Raw genomic sequence first — 19974 nt, forward strand, 5'->3', positions numbered from 1 at the left:
AAAGGAATGGTACCACCACAGCCTTAGATGGTGAAAACAAATATATGCCACTGCACAAGTCATGTCAACATGCTGTGAAACGCGAATAGTAGTATGGTTGGAGTATTTCACACAACCGCTGCATATACAGTAAAACATTGTATTAGTTTGACAAATATGTAGCAGATAAGCCAACCCCCCCCCACCCCCACCTCAGGCACGTACACCCACACAAAGAACAAAAAGGCCTGTGATTGGGTGACTAGAAGTCGCACCTCAGACGTTCATTCTAGAGAGCCAGTATTTTGCCTCGCAAAGCATTATACCCTTATTAGCGGGTTGAAGGTATCTAACCTAAGGTACGTTTACTCGCTAGACATAATACTAGCAAATAAGCATTTATTCCAAAAATACAACCTATCTGCGAGCCTACTGAAATTTGAGACTTGTAGGGATTCTCCCCTGTGAGCGCCCGCATTATTCTGTTCAAACGGTCACGCGCCACCTCTCCTGCCATCTGGGAACGCACGGCGGAAAGACTGTGCGATGGAGGGGGGCGTGGCACGTTTTGTGCCCGCTAGATAAGCGCAGTGGTGCTTGTTAGCGAGGGGAGTCGCCGGCCGGGGGTGCCGCCAGCCAGGAGACAAGGCACTGCAGCAAGCGGTCAGCCGTCCGTCCCGTTGTGCCGTAAGCCTCCGGACATTGAAGTGCTTTGGTGATTGTACCTTCTGTGCCCTTTATATTTCGTTCCCACTGCTTCAGTAAAGCCCCTTATTCCTCTCGCAATGTTCTGTGCCGTAATGTTTTGATGAGGCTGTTGCCTCAACCCCCTCGGTAGGCAGAATTACCTACAGACTACATCCTGCTACACTGCATGGTTTACCACTAATTGCATTCCTGAAAGTAATGCAGTTACAAATTGTACTGTTTGATCCCATCTTTCAGCACAGAGATTAGGATCAGCTTAATTGGAACAAAATGCGATCACTGCTCTTGGCAGGTAGAAAAGTTTTCTAGAATGAGTTTCTTCCAAACAGGTTTCAACATTTCCCACTTTTATAGACACAAATGATACAATGAAGATCACAGGTGCCAAGTGATACAACCATTCTTTTTTCCTTCCTCCTCGTATGCAAGCCACAGGATCAATGAAGAACATGTGATGAAGTTGAGCTAACTAAAAGCTTGTTGCTGCAAGCCCAAGGTTTCTGTCACAACCCCCCCGACAAAACTACCACTTCTAGATGAGCTTTGCAGTCTTCTTTCTGTAAAACAGGAAAAAACATTGTGTAAAACATCTCAAAACCAAAATTTCAGCACACGTTAATGTAGAAATGCAAAATCATTTAAAGAATAACCAGTGGACAATTTCGTCACTAGATCACCACTGCTGTGTCGGCCTACAAATTTCTGCGCAACTTTTTGCGAGTGGCCTTGTGGTACGGGCACAACCCACACACAGGCGACACTAAACGACCCATTCACAAGTGTTTAGGCGTATCCATTTGAAGAGGGCAGTGTTACATTTTGGGTGGATGCGTTACAATTGCTTCGGCTCAATCAAGCGTTTCTTGTTTTTTTCTTGCATAGGTATCATGCTGAATGGTTCGCTACATTCTGAATCTTTGAATCAATGTGCACGCAAAATACACTGCATGCATGCTACCACTTTAGGAAACAATGCTGTTCTGAAGTCATTGCAGTAGTCACCACAGTCAACTACTGATTTTTCGAACCTGACAGGGAAAGTAAAACTGTTAAGAAAAAAAAACAAATAAAAACTCAGTGATTTGTTCCTCCAAAACACCTGAAATATTGGGCAGTCTGGAAAATCGGTTGGCAACAGTATCTCGTGTAGAAATAGAGCAGGTTGCCAAAAATTGTAAGACATTGATTGATATGTTGACCTTGTACATTGGCTCAACCCTATATGTGCGAAAAGAGGCAATTTCAGTTACAGAGTAGTGTGAACCAAGACCAGAGTGTGCCTCAAACTAGTCAAATTCCGCTACAATGAAATTCACGGGTTGTGCAGAAAACTTCATTGTGGTGGAAACATTTCAGAAAGCACTGAAAAGGACACATAGGTGTTTTAGTTTCTCACCTCCATCGCTAGTCAATTTAGCATCACCTAGACAAAGGCTTGGGCAATGCAGGAACACTGCATTCTGCAAGTATTACTGCTTTTGTTTATTTTGTTTGTTTGTTTTGGTCCCGGCGAACGCGACATCAACACGAATACACTTTAACAGAATATTTCTGTCACAATGATACATTTAAATATTCATTTTTCCCGCGTGCGATACATGAATGGAACCAGTTGGATCCTAACATCACCAGAATCAGTTCATCAGCTGAATTCGCAAAAATAATTGATGAGTTAAGTGAAAGCTAACACTAAACTGTTTTTCCTGTGAACTCACGTTGTGGGCTGATACACATGTTTATTATCCTCTGATCATTATCTCACTAAAAAGTATTTTTTTCGCACCCTTGTCCCATTTCCATGTGTTCCGCCTTAGTATTCCCCAGTTCTCGGGAAGTACTACAATGTTCATGATGAAATATTTGAGTCTGTCTTTTTTTTTTTTCTTGTCTTTTCAAGTGTCTTAGCCTCTGTAATGTTTTATCTTGATTGCTTCTTTTGATATCTCGTGTTGACAATGCCAGAATTATACAATTCATGTCGGTGGTTTTATGCGAAATGGAAAGTTTGTTGTGACTAATTGTCATGAAGTGACGAACGTTTGTTTTATGTGCCTCATTCTTTTCTTCGTTCCCTCCAACTACTGCGGCATATCAATGCATCGTATTTGTTGTGCCCAGCTGCAACGCTCTCAAGCTGAGAGTGGCAGTATTGGAAATAAATAAATAAATTCATTGATGGTGCAGAAAGCACTTGGGCAGCCCTGCGGAACACCCCAGCCAGGCTGCGAGGGACCTTTGCACATTCCATAAAACACGGGTACCCACACAGACAGATAATTGCCTCCTTTTCTTCTTCTTCCCTTTTTTCAGCATTAGTGTAGAATATAGTGCACCAGTTGTTTGTTTTTCATGAGATGATAAGCCTCAGGAGTATTCTTTACTTTGGTGTTTGAGTTGGCATGGGCTGGGCAATCTTTGACTTTGCGCGTGTTTCAAAGATGCGTGTTTGAATCAAGTAATTGGGCAGTCACTTTGTGCAGGCTGCCTACTTTCTTTTAACAGAAGTGTTGTTAACTAGGTAACTGGCAATAGCTGATCAGTTGCATAATATAGCTAAACAACAGGGAGTCAAGGATAGCTACGTAACAGTTCACCGCATGTCATACAAATGATTCTCGAAATCTTTCAGGAAACTTCCGCTTTTCAGCTTTGCTTTGACAGTGTTGTGTCCACTAACGCACAAAGCAGTGAAAACATCGCTACAAGGCACACTAGCACCTGCGACTAAGATGCAGTTTTGTCCCAATGTGGCTTCGCTGTGCCTCGACATGCGGTCATTTACAATTTCATCTTAGCTACATCATTATCGCCTAGTTGCCATCAATCAATGGTGCCCTCCATTGCAGTGGCAGTGAAGTGAGGTGCTGTGGAATTGGGAGCTGTTTGATGGGGAAGAGCTGCAATAATAATGTTTGATGATAATGCTGCAATGACTATGCGTGCATTTATAATGCCACAAATGCATGATTTTATGTTTTTTATACCCAATACACAAAATTCCTCCACAAAAAATTTTGCACAAGTGAAATGGTCCAGAGAAAGTTGTTCACTGACAACGAGGGAACTTTTGTGCAGTCCTATGGGCAGCTGAGGGGGATCGGATATTATTTGTTTCAGTGAAAATTTCGTTGAAGCAGAGTTCGTTGTCATGGGGTTTGACTGTGTAACTTATACAACATCCTTCTCCACTGTGGTTGTGGTCAAATTCTCACTTCACAGATAAAAGTTTGTTGAATTCTCGCCTATCAGAAATTTCAACACAATGTGTTTAAACATGCATTTCCATGAGAAAACTGACACATCAGATCCTCACATTTGAGTGACACATGAACTTGACACACTGTTAAAGTCCCCCTGGCCATATTCAAACTCGCGACGAAGCAATTCATTCAAACTCACGATGAAGCAATTCCCAGTTGGCTGCACTGCCGGCTGAGCTACAAGGAAAAGGTGGCCTTTGAGAGCTAACAGCTGGTGGTCATTGGTGCTATAGCTTATATGGCATCACATTCCGTTAGTACCACGTGTCCAATCTCACTTTACACCACATCTGCGTAAGTAAGGCAGCAAACAAATCGCACAGAAATAGGAGCTTCCTCGGTTCGAACAACACTAATATAACGCCTACCCCGTCAAAGTAGTCTAAGCTTTGGACAGGCAGTGTTGTATGTCGGCAAGGAAAGAAGACACTGCAGTAAATGGTGCACCCTCTGCACAGCCCCAGCCACCCTACCCCACATTCTGTAGGCCTGCTCCCAAAACCCCTATCCCCGAATCACCACAGCTGAGCAGTGGAAAGAAGCACTGGCATCCCACGACAGGGAGGTACAGACCTCACTGATCGCAAGGGCCACCTCGGTCGTCGTTGGGCTGATAACAATGACCACCAACTTCTAACGCTAAAGACAAGCTCAGTTTAATAAAGTTTTCTCTCTCTCTCTCTCTCTCTTGCTCTATCACTGAGGGTGCAGCAATACGATGCACTTACAAGTAGCCTTCCCCTCCCCTTCTCCCAGTAGTGAAGTTTTCACCAATTTTCCTTTTTGCTTCAAAATCACTAGATGTAGGGCCACTGAATAAGCTATGCTTAATTAGCAGCTGCTATAGCAGGGGTGGAACATATGGTACATGGGTTTGGGAGAAGTCCTGGGAGCAGGCAAAAGTGCCTTTTGTAGCAGGCTTGGAGCAGCCAGACAGGCATTTTGGAGCGGGTTTGGAGCAGCTGTACCACCATTTCACCGCATTATGGTGCCTGCCTAACCTCCCTGCTGGCCGCTGTGCCCGCTCCACCCAAGTTCCATTTAATCTATCTACTATTCAAGTGTTCTACCGTGCACTCGAACCGACTCCGACCTGGGAACGCAGCTCTTGTACTAATCTTGAGGTTTACAACATGGGGAGTTATCTACCTTCAGCCCCAGCAAGCATGCCTCATTACCACTGTTCAAAGGTCAAACCTCACGCACAGAGCCAAAGGGGATCAGATAACAGGCCTTGCCTCACGTCCGGTAAAAGGCAGTGTTTAGGCGAACTCATGGTGGCATTCCATAAAACAAGGTGTTTGCATTTTTTCTATCGAACAACGGTTTAGTGCGCGCGATGCTTAAGTCTTTACCCGTCACAAGGTTGTGAAAATCAATGAACTTACGGTGTAGACTACGTAACTAGATCGTGTTAGAAGGCATAATTAATATTGGTCCATTACCCACTAAGCAAAGGTAACCCCAAAGTTCACAAGCGAAAATGAGTAATTACCTTACAAGAATTAAGCGAAGTGAATTAACAAGCGAGGGCAAAGCGTCGACGAGCCTGTTTGTTCAATGCACGTCCCTACGAAGAGTTGCAGGCAACAAAGCCAGGATCGTCAAAAATGGGCAACTAAATTTACCTCTAATCAACTACAACGATGTACATATTTACATGAATGAACTATGTACAAGCGGCCACGATAGCTCGAGCAGAGCCCGTGCCCCACACTGCCTCATCGTCATCTGGGTGGATCCCCTGGTGTATGTGCCAGTGTCCTTTTCCTGCTTCCCGTAACAATATTTTACCTCTGGTCATTTTTCATTGATTGTGTTGCAAAGGCCGACACCGGCAAACAAAACTGTGCAAATGCAAAACTAAGAAATGCAAAGAGGAAGAGGAGAAGGCGCGTAGTGCCCGCGGCTTTAGAGCTAAGCCAAAGCCAACTTTTATAGCCGCTCACAGCCTTGATGAAACTAAAACCATAACCACCCTGATGAGACCGAAAACACAATGTTTCAGCCAAGTTTTGGGGCACGGGGCATCATAGCGGTTGTATCTCGCACCTCAATTCCGGAGGTGCGGCGCAGGACAGCACTAATAAACGAGTTGGCGCAACAGGGGCGCCAGATGGCACAGGTAAACACATTTGGCGCTCAATGTCGCAAATGGCGCAGCTGTTCAGCCCCTGCTCTAGATCAACACAGGCAGACAGGCTTGCAACATACACGGCACAATTAGCAGTTACAAAGAGGCCGAAGGGAAGTTGGCAATAAGCTTCAGTTCTACTGTAATATTACAACACCCGCTACAATATCAACTAGAAAAACAGCAGAAGCAACTGCGACCACAACCCACTGTAAGCATTACTTTCAGCCAACTACTGGTGCCTCCGACAGTCGAGCAACACCTAGGCAAACTGGAATCAGTCGTGTAGAAGTGAGGAGGAGGAGGAGGAAGAATAAAGGTCCGTATGAAAAAGTTCGCCTTGGGGAAGAGTCCTTATTCCAGGACCCCTTGAGACCGTCCAGCTTCTTGGGCTCTCTTCACCAGCCAAAGCTGGTCATCAGGGTCCGAGCTGGACAGTGCTCTCTCCCAGTGCTCAGGGGAGGGGAAGGGCAGAGGGGGTAGGTTAGGGTTTCTATCACAGCCCCACACAATGTGGTAAAGCGTGCCCGGAGCCTCACAGAAGCGGCATTGCGAGGAGTACAAGTGAGATCAGGCTAAAAATGTTCGAGCAAGCAAAAATGCAATTTGTAGCGTGTGCAAAGAAAAAAGCATGTGCACTGGTAAAAGAAAACGTGTAATAAATTAAATGGGAGGCAAATCAGGCAGTCTCATCATTTTAAAATAATAATAAAAAGACCATTTCAAGTGAGTGCACGTGAGCGTGCACTTTGTGAGGCAAGCCAAGCGTCGGCCAGCTTGACCTTCGAGAACACTCTGCCCAGCGTTCGTAGCGGGATCTCTCGTATGCTGTTTTCCTCGCCGGTTCATGTGCGTTCGTGCCTGAAGTGGGGAGCACAGACGTCCAGTTCGCGCTACAGACACAGAGTTCGCGAAACCGATTGCCACGAGTTATAGCGCGTGCTAACATGATCCACTTTGGGAGAGATGTGAAAGCCTGCTGATAAAAGATCCGGGGCTGCCAGTCATGGAGAACTTTCAGTTCAGTGGCAAGTTGGGAAACCCATGCGAGGTGCAACAACCAGGTCTCCAACAAAGGGAGAGGGGATACCAGCTCTGCTGCTTCGCCATTCTGGCACCACTAGTGCAACCTGCACCATTTTTTTTTATTTCCAATAGAAAGCTAGAAAAGAGGGAGGGGGTGGTCTGCACAGATAGCCGAATGAGAAGCTTTGTCTAACATTTACAGTATGAGTGAGCTCCTAAATGAAGCGTTGGGCTTTTCTGGCTGCTAAGAGGCGCCACTGCGGCGGCAGTGCCACCTGGATCCCTTCATCACCACATGCTTCTGGTGTGGTTACCAAGTGTCTCAGCCAGTGCAAGTAAACAAGTGTTGGCAAAGCTTTACGTAAGGTTTCATTGGTTGCACGAATGACTTCTAATGCGATGGAGCGCTTCTAGCTGGGGCGAGGTTCGTTGGCGGCTTGAATCATTCGCAGATTTTGCACAAGCTCCCTAGAACAAAGCGAACACAGGTTTTTCTTCGGCGTGAACCGTCGCGTCGGGGCTCTGGCAGGCACCGCCGCAGTCGCAGTTACGTTTAAGTGGGCTTTCGTGCTTCGACTAGCTTCCCGAACTAATGCCGCACATGTTTTCTAAAGTTTATTCTCTCTCTCTGTGTATGGAGGGGGAGAGTGCACAGTGTGCTGAACTGCAGACCTTCATCGACAGAGTTTTGGGCAAAGGCGCCAGTGTGTCTAGACAGGGAAGTGCATTGCAAAACGGTTGGGGGGGAGGAGCGGCGCGCAAGCTATATGCGAAGCTTGCAGTGACTAGCGAATGTGCGACCAAGTCGCCGACAGTAACAGAAGCAAAACACAAAAGAAGTGAAGGGTGGGGAGACAGCAGGCGCTGGCCCGTAGGCGCTGCCAAGGTAAAAAAAATCATAAGGCGTAAGACGGGGTGGGGTTCCACACAACGGATACCAATGGCATAGAGCTGCAGTTGCGAAGAATCACGACGAACTTCGGACAGAATTGTAGTAGGCATGTTGCTCATCAATGCACCGTGCTTTTAATTAGCCAAGCCATTTTAAAAATACTGCTTATTGTTAAATTCGAGGCTCTGACTTCCTAATGTTTGAACTTGGGCTGGTTGGTTCTATTGCATATTTTTGCATATTTTGACAAAAAACAGCACTTATAAAATGCGCTCTATTTTGGGAAGGATACATGTAATTACATTCCCATTCCATATTCCATCCCATGCAAAAGGCTTATATATACACGACAGCGCCATGAAACCACAGGAGTGGACGCTTAAGTGCTGCGCACTAAGCTTTGTGTAATTGGAGCAGCCACAGCAGTCAGCGAGGTCTTGAGTCGCAGTAAGCCTGCGAGTCAACAGTTCATGATGTCCACCTGTATCGCAAACGAGGAGCAGCCCTGGCACTTAATGGAACTTAGCAGGGTTCCCTGGGACCAACATGCCTGAGAACCCCTCCTGTATACCAATACCACACCATTATTGGACCTCAATGAACAGTATTTTTCAATTTCGCATGTTCTGATTCATAGTTTCGTGTTGGCATTTCATTTGTCCATAACTGTACTTATTATGGGGCACAAACTGAGGAACACTAGACTGCGAGGCCCTTTTCAGCGAGGTTTAGCATAGCAGAATGGCAGGGACTACAGTGTTCAAGCTAACCACAACATGAAATACGAAAATAAAACATTGCAAGAAATTTCGCTTTCATAACTAGCTGGTTGAGGACCGTGCACGGAGAGATTGAAAAAGCCAAATGCGGGAGCCCAGGTCTCGATTTCAAATTGAACATGCAATTTCACAACCGTAACGGTAAATGACAGTCGATGACAACATATCAGCGTGAGCATCGCGTATTTTACCTTCTGCAATTTGACGATATGAAATAAATATTTAAGAAACTGCATGCAACAGTAGCGATTCGTACTCCCCGATTAAATAAGGCACATGAAGAGTCGGACATAATGTACGATTCTTGTCAATCTGCACGAGCGCATACGCAAACTTCAGCGGGAGCCAGGGAACTAAACGAAGGGGCGCAGTTGGCGAGTCATAATGACAAATACTATGGCAGGTCCTTGTGAAGGCGAGCTACTTCGTTTGCTGCAAGTTGTGAAAGGTACGCACATTGGCGTATATGAATCAATACAACATAACGAAACATAATAATTTTTGGTGAATTTTGCAATAAAACACACGCGCTGAAGTTTTCAGGTGTGTCAAACAGAAACAGCAGCAAATCGCATGCCTCAAGGCTAGCACCGTAACTGCAGTGTAGAAGGATGTGAGACGCCAGGTCTGTGTGAAAACGAAGTGTCATAACAGAGAGCCGCCGTAACAAGTACAGATAGTAAATACTGATACATTTAATATGCCAATGCCTCTAAAATGTGCTACTTCTTCTACAACACGCAATTCGCCTATCCAAACTGTTTCGCCATTCTGATATGTGAATCCATAAAAATCTGCGATGCCTTTTCCAATGAGTACAGACATTCACAATTGGCGCTTCAGAACAGCCTATATATTGACAGCTGTAGCAAGCACTACCTACTACCAGGGCCTTAGTCAGAAAATTTTTTCGTAGGGGGTTATGGGTTTTCAGAAGGGAGCACCTTTGCCAAAAGGAACACCGAGTCTTGGCTTACGCGCTGCCTGAAAAAAAATTTCGGAGGGGGTTCAAACCCCCAAACCCCCTCCGGCTACGTCTCTGACTACGACACTATACCGTAGTGCTTCCTAATGCTTCCATCGCAGTGCGCAGCGGTATTAAAGTGCATTCGCTTTGTTGTGACGACATTACCAACACCAATTCTGACACAGAACACTACAAGCCCGGAACATCATTCGGCATTAGTGTGCGCAGCAGTCCCTCCATGAGTCATGACACAAAAAAGTATCAGCATTACAGCATCAGATGTCCATCCAAATCGTATCCCTAAACCAACATACCACCTGAGAGGTAATTGCTTGGTGCTCCATAACAGAAGTGCAGTGATGACATATTCCCAAAGCTAAATGAAACTGCGCCTTTAACTAGTGGCTGTGCGTACGATTAGATAGTGCCAGCAGCAACCAACACTGTGAGCAGCTCCTGCCACGAATAGCCAACAGTGAGTACAAGCGTGCTCAATGCAGTAAGCTCTGCACATCGCGCAACTAGCGCGGGTGCACTTTCCACTCCTGAGTTGCGAGCAGGGCTCACCATGCAAGTGGCGAGTGGGGCTCACCACAAGTGGCGTACTCACGAGTGGTGAGAGGGGCTCGCCGCGAGTGGTGCACTCACCCCCCCCCTCCCACTCACCACTCACTAGTGAGTGGTGAGTGCAAGAGTGGGGGGGGGTGAGTGAAGCACTCGCGGTGAGCCTGCCGACCTATGCCTGTAACTTAAAAGCATTTTATGTATGTACCGTGCTCACAGAGTGTCAGTAGCCCCCTAAGATAGAATCAGAGGTTTACTCAAAGCTCTTGGGGCACATCCCACCATTCAGTACGCATTAAGTCCTTCCGTCTCACGTAAAGCTCAATATTGCCTAATGTTTGCACGTGTGCTTAAATCCAGTTTCCACCCGAAAATTTGCCCCAGCAGAAGTTTTTACAGGCACCAAGCAGAGGACTGTAAGCTTGAAACACAAATCTCCTAGTGTGTGTGTGTGTGTGAAAGGTGGAAACAGACAAAAAACGCGCAGATGCACTGCTTTGCTTGGAGATGAGTTTCAACTGTGCATGCTTGAATTGCCAAAATGCAAACATAGGCCTTGGATAAAACTAGAAAGTGCCTTCAAACCAGCTCATGCCCTGCTGACATAATTTGCAAGTACAAATTGCAGGGGTGGAACAGGCTACATGGGTTAGGGAGCAGTCTAGGAGCCGCCAGAAAGGCCTTTTGGAGCAGGTTTGGTTTGACAGGTAGCTGGCACAGGCAGCTGTGCCAGCCCCCTGCCAATTAGGTTTAATCTTTGTATCTACTATATCAGGCATTCTACCGTGTACTAGAAACTACTTCGAACCATAAACGCAGTTCTTGTACTATATCTGTAAATTTACAATATGCGGAGTTTTTACCTTTGGCCCCAGTGAGTGCGCCGCGTTATCACTGTTCAAATTTAATCCCACGCACAGAGTCGATGGGGATCAGATAACAGGCCTGGCTTCGTGTCCAGTAGACGGCAGTGTAAAGCGAACTCACGGCGGCATTCCGTAAAACAAGGCATTTGCTTGCATCTGTGCATGCGAAGCTGAACATAGCTTTTTTCTTTGCCGGTCACGGGGTTGCGAGAGTGGACTACGTAACGAGAGTCTGTTAAAAAGTATAATTAATGCTGGACCATCCTCTACATAAGCAAAGCTAACCCCAAAGTTCACAGACGAAAATGAGCAATTACCTCGCCTGTTTGTGATGTGACCCAAAAACATTTCACTCACTTTTGGTCATTTTTCATTTATTGTGGCGCAGCGGCCGGCACTGGTAAACAAAATCGTCCAAATGCGACACAAATGAATCCAGAGTGAAGGCGGTGTAGGCGCGTAGCGCCTGCGGCCTTACAGCTTAGCAAAAACCAACTTCCATAGTCGCTCAAAGCCTTGATGAAACCGAAACCGCAACCGCACTGAAAGCGAAAACACGATGCTTTCAGCCAAGTTTTTCAGCATGAGGCATCATGGTGGTTGTATCTCGCGGCTAAATGCGTGCTCTTTGGCGCAGCACGGCGCTATAGGGGCGGTTTGATGCAGGATGGCACAGGTAAACAAGTTCGGCGCTCAATGGCACAAATGGCGCAGCTGTTCCACCCATGAAATTGAAGTGGGCTACAGTCATGCCACGAACATCGCAGTTACTTGCCCAGTTATTCTTGTTATCCAAAGCCAGAGTTTCTGGCAGGCATCGCTAAAAGATTGGTTTCCTCCCAGCTAAAAAAAAAATAAAATGGGTCCCAATATATATACTTCCCAAATTAAGATGATAACATCCAAAGAAAAAGAACTGCAAGTAGGTACATAGCTTCGAGACTACAGTTACAATTTTGGCACAGTATTTTTCTTTTACTTGCAGCAGTGATTTCTGAACTTTCTATGAAAACAACAGGGCTTGAGTGGGAAAGTCGGCCACCTGCATGTTCTTTGCACACACTCGCAAATACAGCCAATCGAGGGGTGAGACGTTCACAGTTGATTCATTTTAGGATACAAATAACAAATAGTCTGTTGATGATGATTACAGAAGTTTGGACAGTCCAGTGACAGATCCAGAGGTGATCCCCCCCCCCATTCAAGCAGCATCCACCTATGGGTTCAACAAAAGTTGCCACATACGTTTACTGCTTAACAGCTGCAGGGGCCTCAACTGCCGATGTAGAAGAACGTCTGAAGAAGAATGTTTGAGCAAGAATTGAGAGTCTCCTTTCAACTGGCACAATCTGTGACACCACAAGTTGTAGCGCAGAAATATGTAGGGGGTGGCAATACTTGTTCTCAGGTATTTGGCATTTCCTGCATTATTAAAAAACTGCTACTGCTGCTGCTGTGAGCGGTACAAATTTATTCTAGGTACTTTAATCTACCAACACAAGCCAACTTGTCGTTTCATTTTAGTGCCCTTTCAAGGACGACAATTTCCCCTTTCACTCATGGCTGGTCCTTTCCTTTCAATGCATGAAAAGCCGCAATTCCGTGCACAGCAGCAGGACATCCGTAAACGACAGTGAGGTCTCGCCAGCTGCCCTATCAGCATATCAAGCTTGCCTCATCAATTCACGCAGTGTACCTCTGGGCTTGGAAAAGCAGGGCTAAAAGGGCTGCATGGGGTCTGCCAGCCGGGAATTCTCAGGAAATATGGAGAGTCTGGAAAAATCAGGAAAGAGTCAGGGAATTTTAAAACTTTTCAGCACCACTCAGAGGCAAAGAACAGTCAGTTTTCTGAAAATAACTAGTGAAAGTGTGCATGTACTTCAACATATAAATGCAATAAAAATACCAAGTTTTAGACAATCCCATTAAATTATCTATTACGTGCCTGGTTCCTCAAACATTCAATATATTGGCAGATACACCTCTCATCGTGTAAAGCATATTTTGTTCACCCTATTCTATACTAAAATTTGGCAGTCTGCAAAAATATTTACTGAACACTGCCCACGTGCCAAAATGGTTGCAATCGAAGTGCAACGTAACCGAATTATAAATTGCACCAATTTCCTCTATTTTGCATTTGCAATCAAAGTGCAACATAACAGAATTATAAATTGCCTACAGCTTTCTCGGTTTTGCCAAAGTTAGTCCAGGCTTCACCATAACTAACTAGATTTGCATCTGTCACTCAGTAGCTAAGACACGGTGCTGCTGACCACAAGGTTTTCAAAGGTTCAATTGCTAGCTGCCAAGACTGTTTTGCTGAGGCACGTTAAAACCAAAAATGCTTGTGTGTGAGATTTTGGCTAGTGTTATAAAGAACCCAAGGTGGCCCACATTCACCCATAACCCCCCCCATGTGGGGTGCCACACAGCCTAGGTGCAACTCTGATGAGATTATTGTTTCTTGCGAACGTGAGAGTACTGAATGAGACTGTGCCAATGTAAATCTAGTCACAGTTTTGAGCTATACCTCACCAGGAGTTTCTCCACGTAATGCTCATTACAAGGGGCTGTGGGCCAATGTTTTTCTGACTTGGTCACGAACATCACGGAGGTCACCTCCGATTGATGACCTGATCCTATCGTCCCGTATCTAGCTGCTGTGGGTCAGAAAAAGCCCACCTCTTGCCTCTGACAGCTAGCACTTGATGTCTGATCATCATTGGCAGTTCAAGCATGATGCACCAGTCCCTGGCCTTGGAACAGTAAGATTAAACTCATGGTAAAAACAGGATAACTTGTAACATATGCAAGTTACCAAAAGCCCAGCTATAGAAAAGGATAAATTTGTTCCTACTTCAAATGTAGGAGGTTCTAAAACATAATTTTCAATACAGCAAAGTTTGCAGTTTTTTAATGTTGGTTGTAATGAGGTTTACCATGTAACAGTTTTTGTAGCCAGTAATAAAGACATTTATGAGACTTAATTTAGTGAAAATGACACATGGTTTGTGCAGGCTGCTTAAGACTGAATCAAAGCATGTCAAAGAAGTGGCACTAAGTTCATGACAGAAACAAAAATAATAAAAGGAGGGTATGCTGTGCCCCACCCACCTCAAGCACAAAATTAGTTTGCGAAGTTGCATAAAAATGTGCCCCGTCCACTGAAAAACATGCACAAAGGGTGGCCCTGTCTTTTTGGGAGGTAGGCATGACTGAATAGAGGACATTAAGTTCAAATAAACTTCAGAGCAAATATGTAGTAGTTTCAGTCGAATAATTTAGAAGCGAACAGTTCAACCATCAGTTCTACTGCATGCCACGCATAAATCAGTTTTTTATTCTAAAAGCTGCAAATATTTTGGAATATACTACAGTGGAGACCATTTATAACGTGATTGCTTACAGTGTGGGACTGCATACAATGCTGGATTTTTGTGACCACCAGTTTGCCTGCCACAAAACTTGATGTATAGCATACCGCTTGAAATGCAGTCACCTAATGCACAATACCAGTTGAAGTTAAGTTTCTGGGGGTCCCACTGATAGAATGAGCAGCTGACACATCGTTTCATGGTCACAAACAAACAAACAAACAAAAATAAGGAGGAAACGAAAGATAATGAACCATACGACACAGCACGTGTTCCCCTCACCTCTCTAACTTGGCCATGGAAAAGAAAAAAATAGGGTGCCCTTTTGTTCATACGTTCACGTTGGACATTTGAAGTCGCATTAAAATCGCAACTGCCCTTCCCCTTGGTGCGCCTCAGAAAATAGCGAACCGCCGCACCACAAGTTGTCTCTAGGGGAGCGCGTTGTGCCATTAAGCAACCACCTTTAACAATGCAAGCGAACAGGTAATGCACAACGAAGGCTTGCGTTCTCATCACATTGCACCAGAGGCATCAGCCAGGCTTCTGCTGCTATGGCATGCTTTTTCTAACATCAAGAAGGACAAGAGCCTTCTCTCAAAACAGAGAATAAAAATAAAAATTATAACTGTATCCTTGATTTGGGAAAGTCATGCAGAGCAAGTGTGCTGTGGAAAAAAAAAAAAAAAAAAAGAGAAGAACTGAAATAAATATATTACGTTTTGGTGTGCATGTTAGGGTTGGTAAATAAGGAATGCTTGAAGAATAGGTTGTGCATGTTGCCTTGGTTTAAGCTTGTTTTGGTTATAAGTCGGGATTTTCGAAGCTCTTGCAACAAATGTTACAAGTGGTCTACACTGTAGGTGAGACGTATTTGCGTGCAATAATCAACCACTCTACTATTAAAGGGACACTGAAGTGATATGTAAACATTGCGGGATTACTAGCGCAAATTGTAGTCCGGAGTCCCCAGGCCATGTTTCGACCACTCTAGGCGCGTTTACGCGATTTTATTTAGTAGAAAAACTAATTCGAAAACGCTGTCCTCCTCTCTTTACGCTCGCCCATTTTCTGTGGCGTTTTCGTGTGACGTCAGGAGGGGATGAGCTGGCAATTGGCTGCGCCACGGCTGCGCTACTGCACGGCTCCCCGGCCGACAGAGTCAGTCGGCCCAGCGTTTCGTCCGCCGGCCGCCGGCGGGTCGTCGCAATCAAGGAGGTTAAAAAAAAATTGCTTGGTCGCAATTCGTTCGCTTAGTTGAAACGAAGCCAGGACACGTTTGTGAATGGAAGAATGTGCCTTTCTTTACTTGGTTTGTTTGTACACTGTATCTAGCTCCAAGTCAAGGTCGCTTCACACAAGCGCTGCACATGCGACGCTTCGCTGACTGGTACGCCAGTAGGAAAATATAAGGCCTCTTGAAGGCGGGAGAAGAGTCAGCGAAGTCAATATAGGTACTAAGCAAATAAAATCAACTGATAGTTTTACCGTACAGCGTAAAACTAGGGCGCGGGAAGCACTTTTTTGCGCTGGGCGAACAAGCACAGCGGTCAGCAGCACTACGCATCTGCGAACGCTTTTCCGTCTACGAAATGCAATTGCTAGACGTGAGCTACTGTGGAAACTCGGGCGACGCTTACTGCACGATCGCAGTACAACAAATAGTCACCTAAGCGGCTTCAAATGCCAAAACTAAATAAAAGTGTAAACCGGTTGTACAATATATACCCTATATTAGCAAGGCATTCGCGTCCCGCTCCGTGGCCTAGCGGTCTGGGGCGGTAGGAATTCCCCGCAAATGTTTTGCGAGTCACGAGTTCGAATCCCCGCGGGTACGTGCTTTTTTTTTTTTTGTACGTTAACTTTTTTGTTTTCCGCCGATGTTTTCTATATTGAGTTCACCTTTTTTTGGGCCGCAACGTTCATGGCTACACGAACTAGTTCACAAAACGTGCGCAGGCTGGCACTGGCGCGCTAGCGAGTTCTCGTTGGCGTGCTGTTGCCATAAGCACCGACTGCTTGCAGGCAGTGGGCACAGGCCAGAATGAACAGACCCTTGGCCTGGTGCGAACACGCTTTTTACGATACAGGCATGAGGGAGGCAAGCTCCAAATATGGGGGAAAAGCGCATGACATTTGGGCGTCTGCGGGTACCCGGAGGGCGTTCATGCACTGCGTAGGTCTCGGCTAGTGAATGCTACGACTACAAGCCGTCCTGGGAGGCTTATCTTGTGCATTTTACAGCCGACAACATGGCAGAAGCGTGGTACGATGATTACTGAGATATTGAGAATGCCCATCCAACAAAGCCATTGGTTATGTTTTACAGAACCGAAACCGAAACCGAAACTTGTGTGATTGCTAACCTTGGGCATCGTCCAATCACGGCGCCCCTCCTCCCAACGTCACAGCCTCAGTTGGTGCGGCCGCCGCAAACCGCGCATGGTAGTTTTTCTTCTTTCGCGCTTTGTAAAATAATTACCGATTTGTCAACCGGATTAAACGATGATAAGTGTGCTAATTTGAGCCAGTCTACGCAGTGCAAGCAAAAACGGGAGCTTGACAAATTCACTTCAGTGTCCTTTTAAGCTCCGACTGTGCTTTGCAAGGGCTATAGTGGCACTTTTTTGTCTGAAAAACAAATGCAAATTCTAGCCACGTTCACTCTACAGGTCATTGTGGACTATCAACTTTGTGCAGCTCATTGAACGCCGTTGCACTAGCATGGGTTACCACTATCCGTTGTTATTGTAAACAGGTGAGAACAAGTTACACAATTTACTCCATACAGAATTATCTCGCCACCTTTTACTCAAACCCTGCCTGAAATACTTAACTCGATTAGAAGGCGTTTTCAGTCAAAAAAAGGGGACACTGCGATACACGCAGTACACAAATGCACTATGAATCGTGCATCTTTCATGCTAGGATGTTTTCAATCAGAGTGCACTAATTCAAGCAAATTCAAGTTTTATTAATCACTGCATTAGAGCCAGTGCATTCGCATATACGCAGTCTGTGTCTGCATCACTGTTGCTCTTGCTACTCAGGCATCAGGCATAGCTGGTTGTACTGTAATCTGACAAGCTTAGACATAATGCAAATGGGGAGGAGGAGGAGCAGGGTAGGCAGCAAGCTTCTTTTGCAGATAATAGCACCATGCCCGGAACGACAAAGGATCACTTTTTAGAGCTCAAATTGCAGCATGAAAAGCAATGATGTTTACACATAACATTTGGCTGAGCCTTTCTTACTGGAAATGAAATGGAAACGAAAAGCCCAATCAAGTTCGTGTGTGTTCAATCAATTTGCACATGTAGGGAGCAAAGTGCAGGAATTTGCACATGTAGGGAGCAAAGTGCAGAACCCACAGTTGAACTCGCAGATGTTAACGACATTTTGTCAACCTACTTCCAAACTATTGACATCATTTTATGGTAGTGATGGTGGTAGCTACAACACTGCTTGTATGATGTGGCAACTCACTGTACTTAGCAAGGAGTTCAACTAATGTAAGCTGGGAGTGACAATTAGTCAGCTTTTCAATTAGCGGTATTTCAGTCTAAGCGAATATTGATTAGGGAAATAGCTGTACACCAAGTGTAACTGTACACCAAGTGTAACTGTACACCACAGATGTACACCAAGTGTGATCTCTTCACCAAGTTGAAGTTTTGGGTGTGTAACTAATGTCTTGAGTTTGTTCAGCCCATTCATCTGCCCTATCCACGAGAAAAATGCACTCAAAATGAACACTTTCATTCACTATTCACCTTGCAAAACTTGGCAACACTGGCTGTGAAGAGACATTCACAGGTTCGCAGGACAGAATTTTAATAAACGTTGAGCATCCTATATAAATTGTGCCTGAACAAAAACAAGGTTAGTAATAACCATGAAATTGCTTAGATAACTGGGATAGTGTCATATCACGTTGCGAGAGCATGTGGTGTCACCGTAACAGTCCATAAGGCGATCGACACGAGCACCCAAGGCTTTCTTCATTACAATTTTTAGAAGTAAACTTTTCCAGACTGTTACTCCGACTTATGCTGAAATTGTACCTGCCACAAAGTTGACTCTCATTAATTTGACTTTGGTTATTCCAATATTACCATTTAATTATATAAAACCAGGAGGCCCTGTCACGGTGCAATGCTAGGTACCTTGATTCAGATTATTTTGATTTTTTTATTCATTCAAACATATTTTCGCAGTGCCACGCCAGAGCAAATAATGGAAGGCACTGTTATGAAATGTAAGATTACAAGATGCACCATAAAATGCGGCTTCAAAGTTGAGTTTACAAAGTCAGGCCATATTTCTTTTATCCTTTTACTTACTACTGCACCCCCAGAACAACACGAGGTAGAATCTCAAAATGCTGCCATGCTTACATTTCATCAGAGAGGTTGCCCATTGATGACCGTTTCAGGTTTCGGTGCTGAGGGAATGACGGCATCAGTTCTGCTTCACAGGCTGGAAAAACAAAAGAATGGTAATAGTGACCGACTCTCAAAAATTACGTACGTCGGAAATTTCCTACGGTGACCTGTGCTGCAAATGCGCGTATAATATCTAAATGCCTCAGCAGTGACTTGGGATGACCAGAATCAAATTACAATCGAGTACCTCACCTGTATAGTGTGGCAACACTGTAAATATGAGATGAGCTCAATTTCAAAGATTAAATCTAAAAATTTAAAAATGTGTACTAACAATTTTCACAGCAAAAAAAGTTTGCTGCAAAAAAATTAAGGTTAAATTTAAGTGCATCCCACATTTTGTGCACGGTTACGTCTTAACGGCTATAAAAAAAAATATGACAACGCACATGGTAATCTGAATAAATAACAAATACTAACATTATAAATAAAAAATTACACCATCTTCCCGAGGGGAACCCTGAGGTGATGCGAAGCATCGCAGAGTTCCAATCCAATCCAATGCCCCTCGCGAGAGAGTGTTCACTATCGGAGAGGAGAGGGGGTGAGCGGCGGAGAGCGCAGCTGGCGCGGCGAGGAGAATGGGGGAGGGGTGGACGCCAACAACGCCGACAACAACGCCGAATGGATGCAGGGACAAGGCGAGTGAATGAGATGTGTCGCATCTAATAAAATTTGGGAATTCGTTTCAACAGAGAAAACGAAGCCTGCTTTAAATGTCCAACGCAATGGCTTCCCTAAAAACAAGCACTGCTGCTTCAGCCAAAAACACGTTAGAAGCTGTTCAGGCATGGGAACACCCACCGCCAATGACTGGCAGTGCGGGCAGGTGACAATGGCGAACGACGAGAGTCAGCAGAGAAAATCAACGACCTCTTTACTTCATTTAGCAAACTTTCAAGCATGAGCGTGACACCCTTGCAGACACGTATGAATCACTCTTTCCTCCGAAGTGTAGCTAAAGTACCACGCTCAGT

At 45.0% G+C, this 19974-nt stretch overlaps 1 protein-coding gene across 4 annotated transcripts in view; it reads right to left on the bottom strand.

Annotated features, from left to right (window-relative positions):
* Window positions 1-1017: 1017 nt before the first annotated feature.
* Window positions 1018-19974, bottom strand: part of Cdc2rk (cyclin-dependent kinase 10) — a 57413-nt gene continuing 38456 nt past the window's right edge. The window contains exons 14-16 of one of the 4 annotated variants that reach the window (XM_077686761.1): window positions 18950-19031; window positions 12872-12948; window positions 1018-1244 (exon numbers count right to left, since the gene is read on the bottom strand). In XM_077686761.1, coding sequence (XP_077542887.1) covers window positions 12894-12948; window positions 18950-19031 — 137 coding nt within the window. In that variant the 3' untranslated portion in view covers window positions 1018-1244; window positions 12872-12893. Of the gene's footprint in view, window positions 1245-12849; window positions 12949-18949; window positions 19032-19974 lie in introns of those variants that run through there. The other 3 variants (XM_077686762.1, XM_077686763.1, XR_013319569.1) reach the window with 3 other exon arrangements.

The sequence above is a fragment of the Haemaphysalis longicornis genome, unplaced genomic scaffold (assembly GCF_048455015.1).
Source record: "Haemaphysalis longicornis isolate Haplotype H1 unplaced genomic scaffold, Haemaphysalis longicornis Haplotype H1 scaffold_1, whole genome shotgun sequence".
Lineage (NCBI taxonomy): Eukaryota > Metazoa > Arthropoda > Arachnida > Ixodida > Ixodidae > Haemaphysalis > Haemaphysalis longicornis.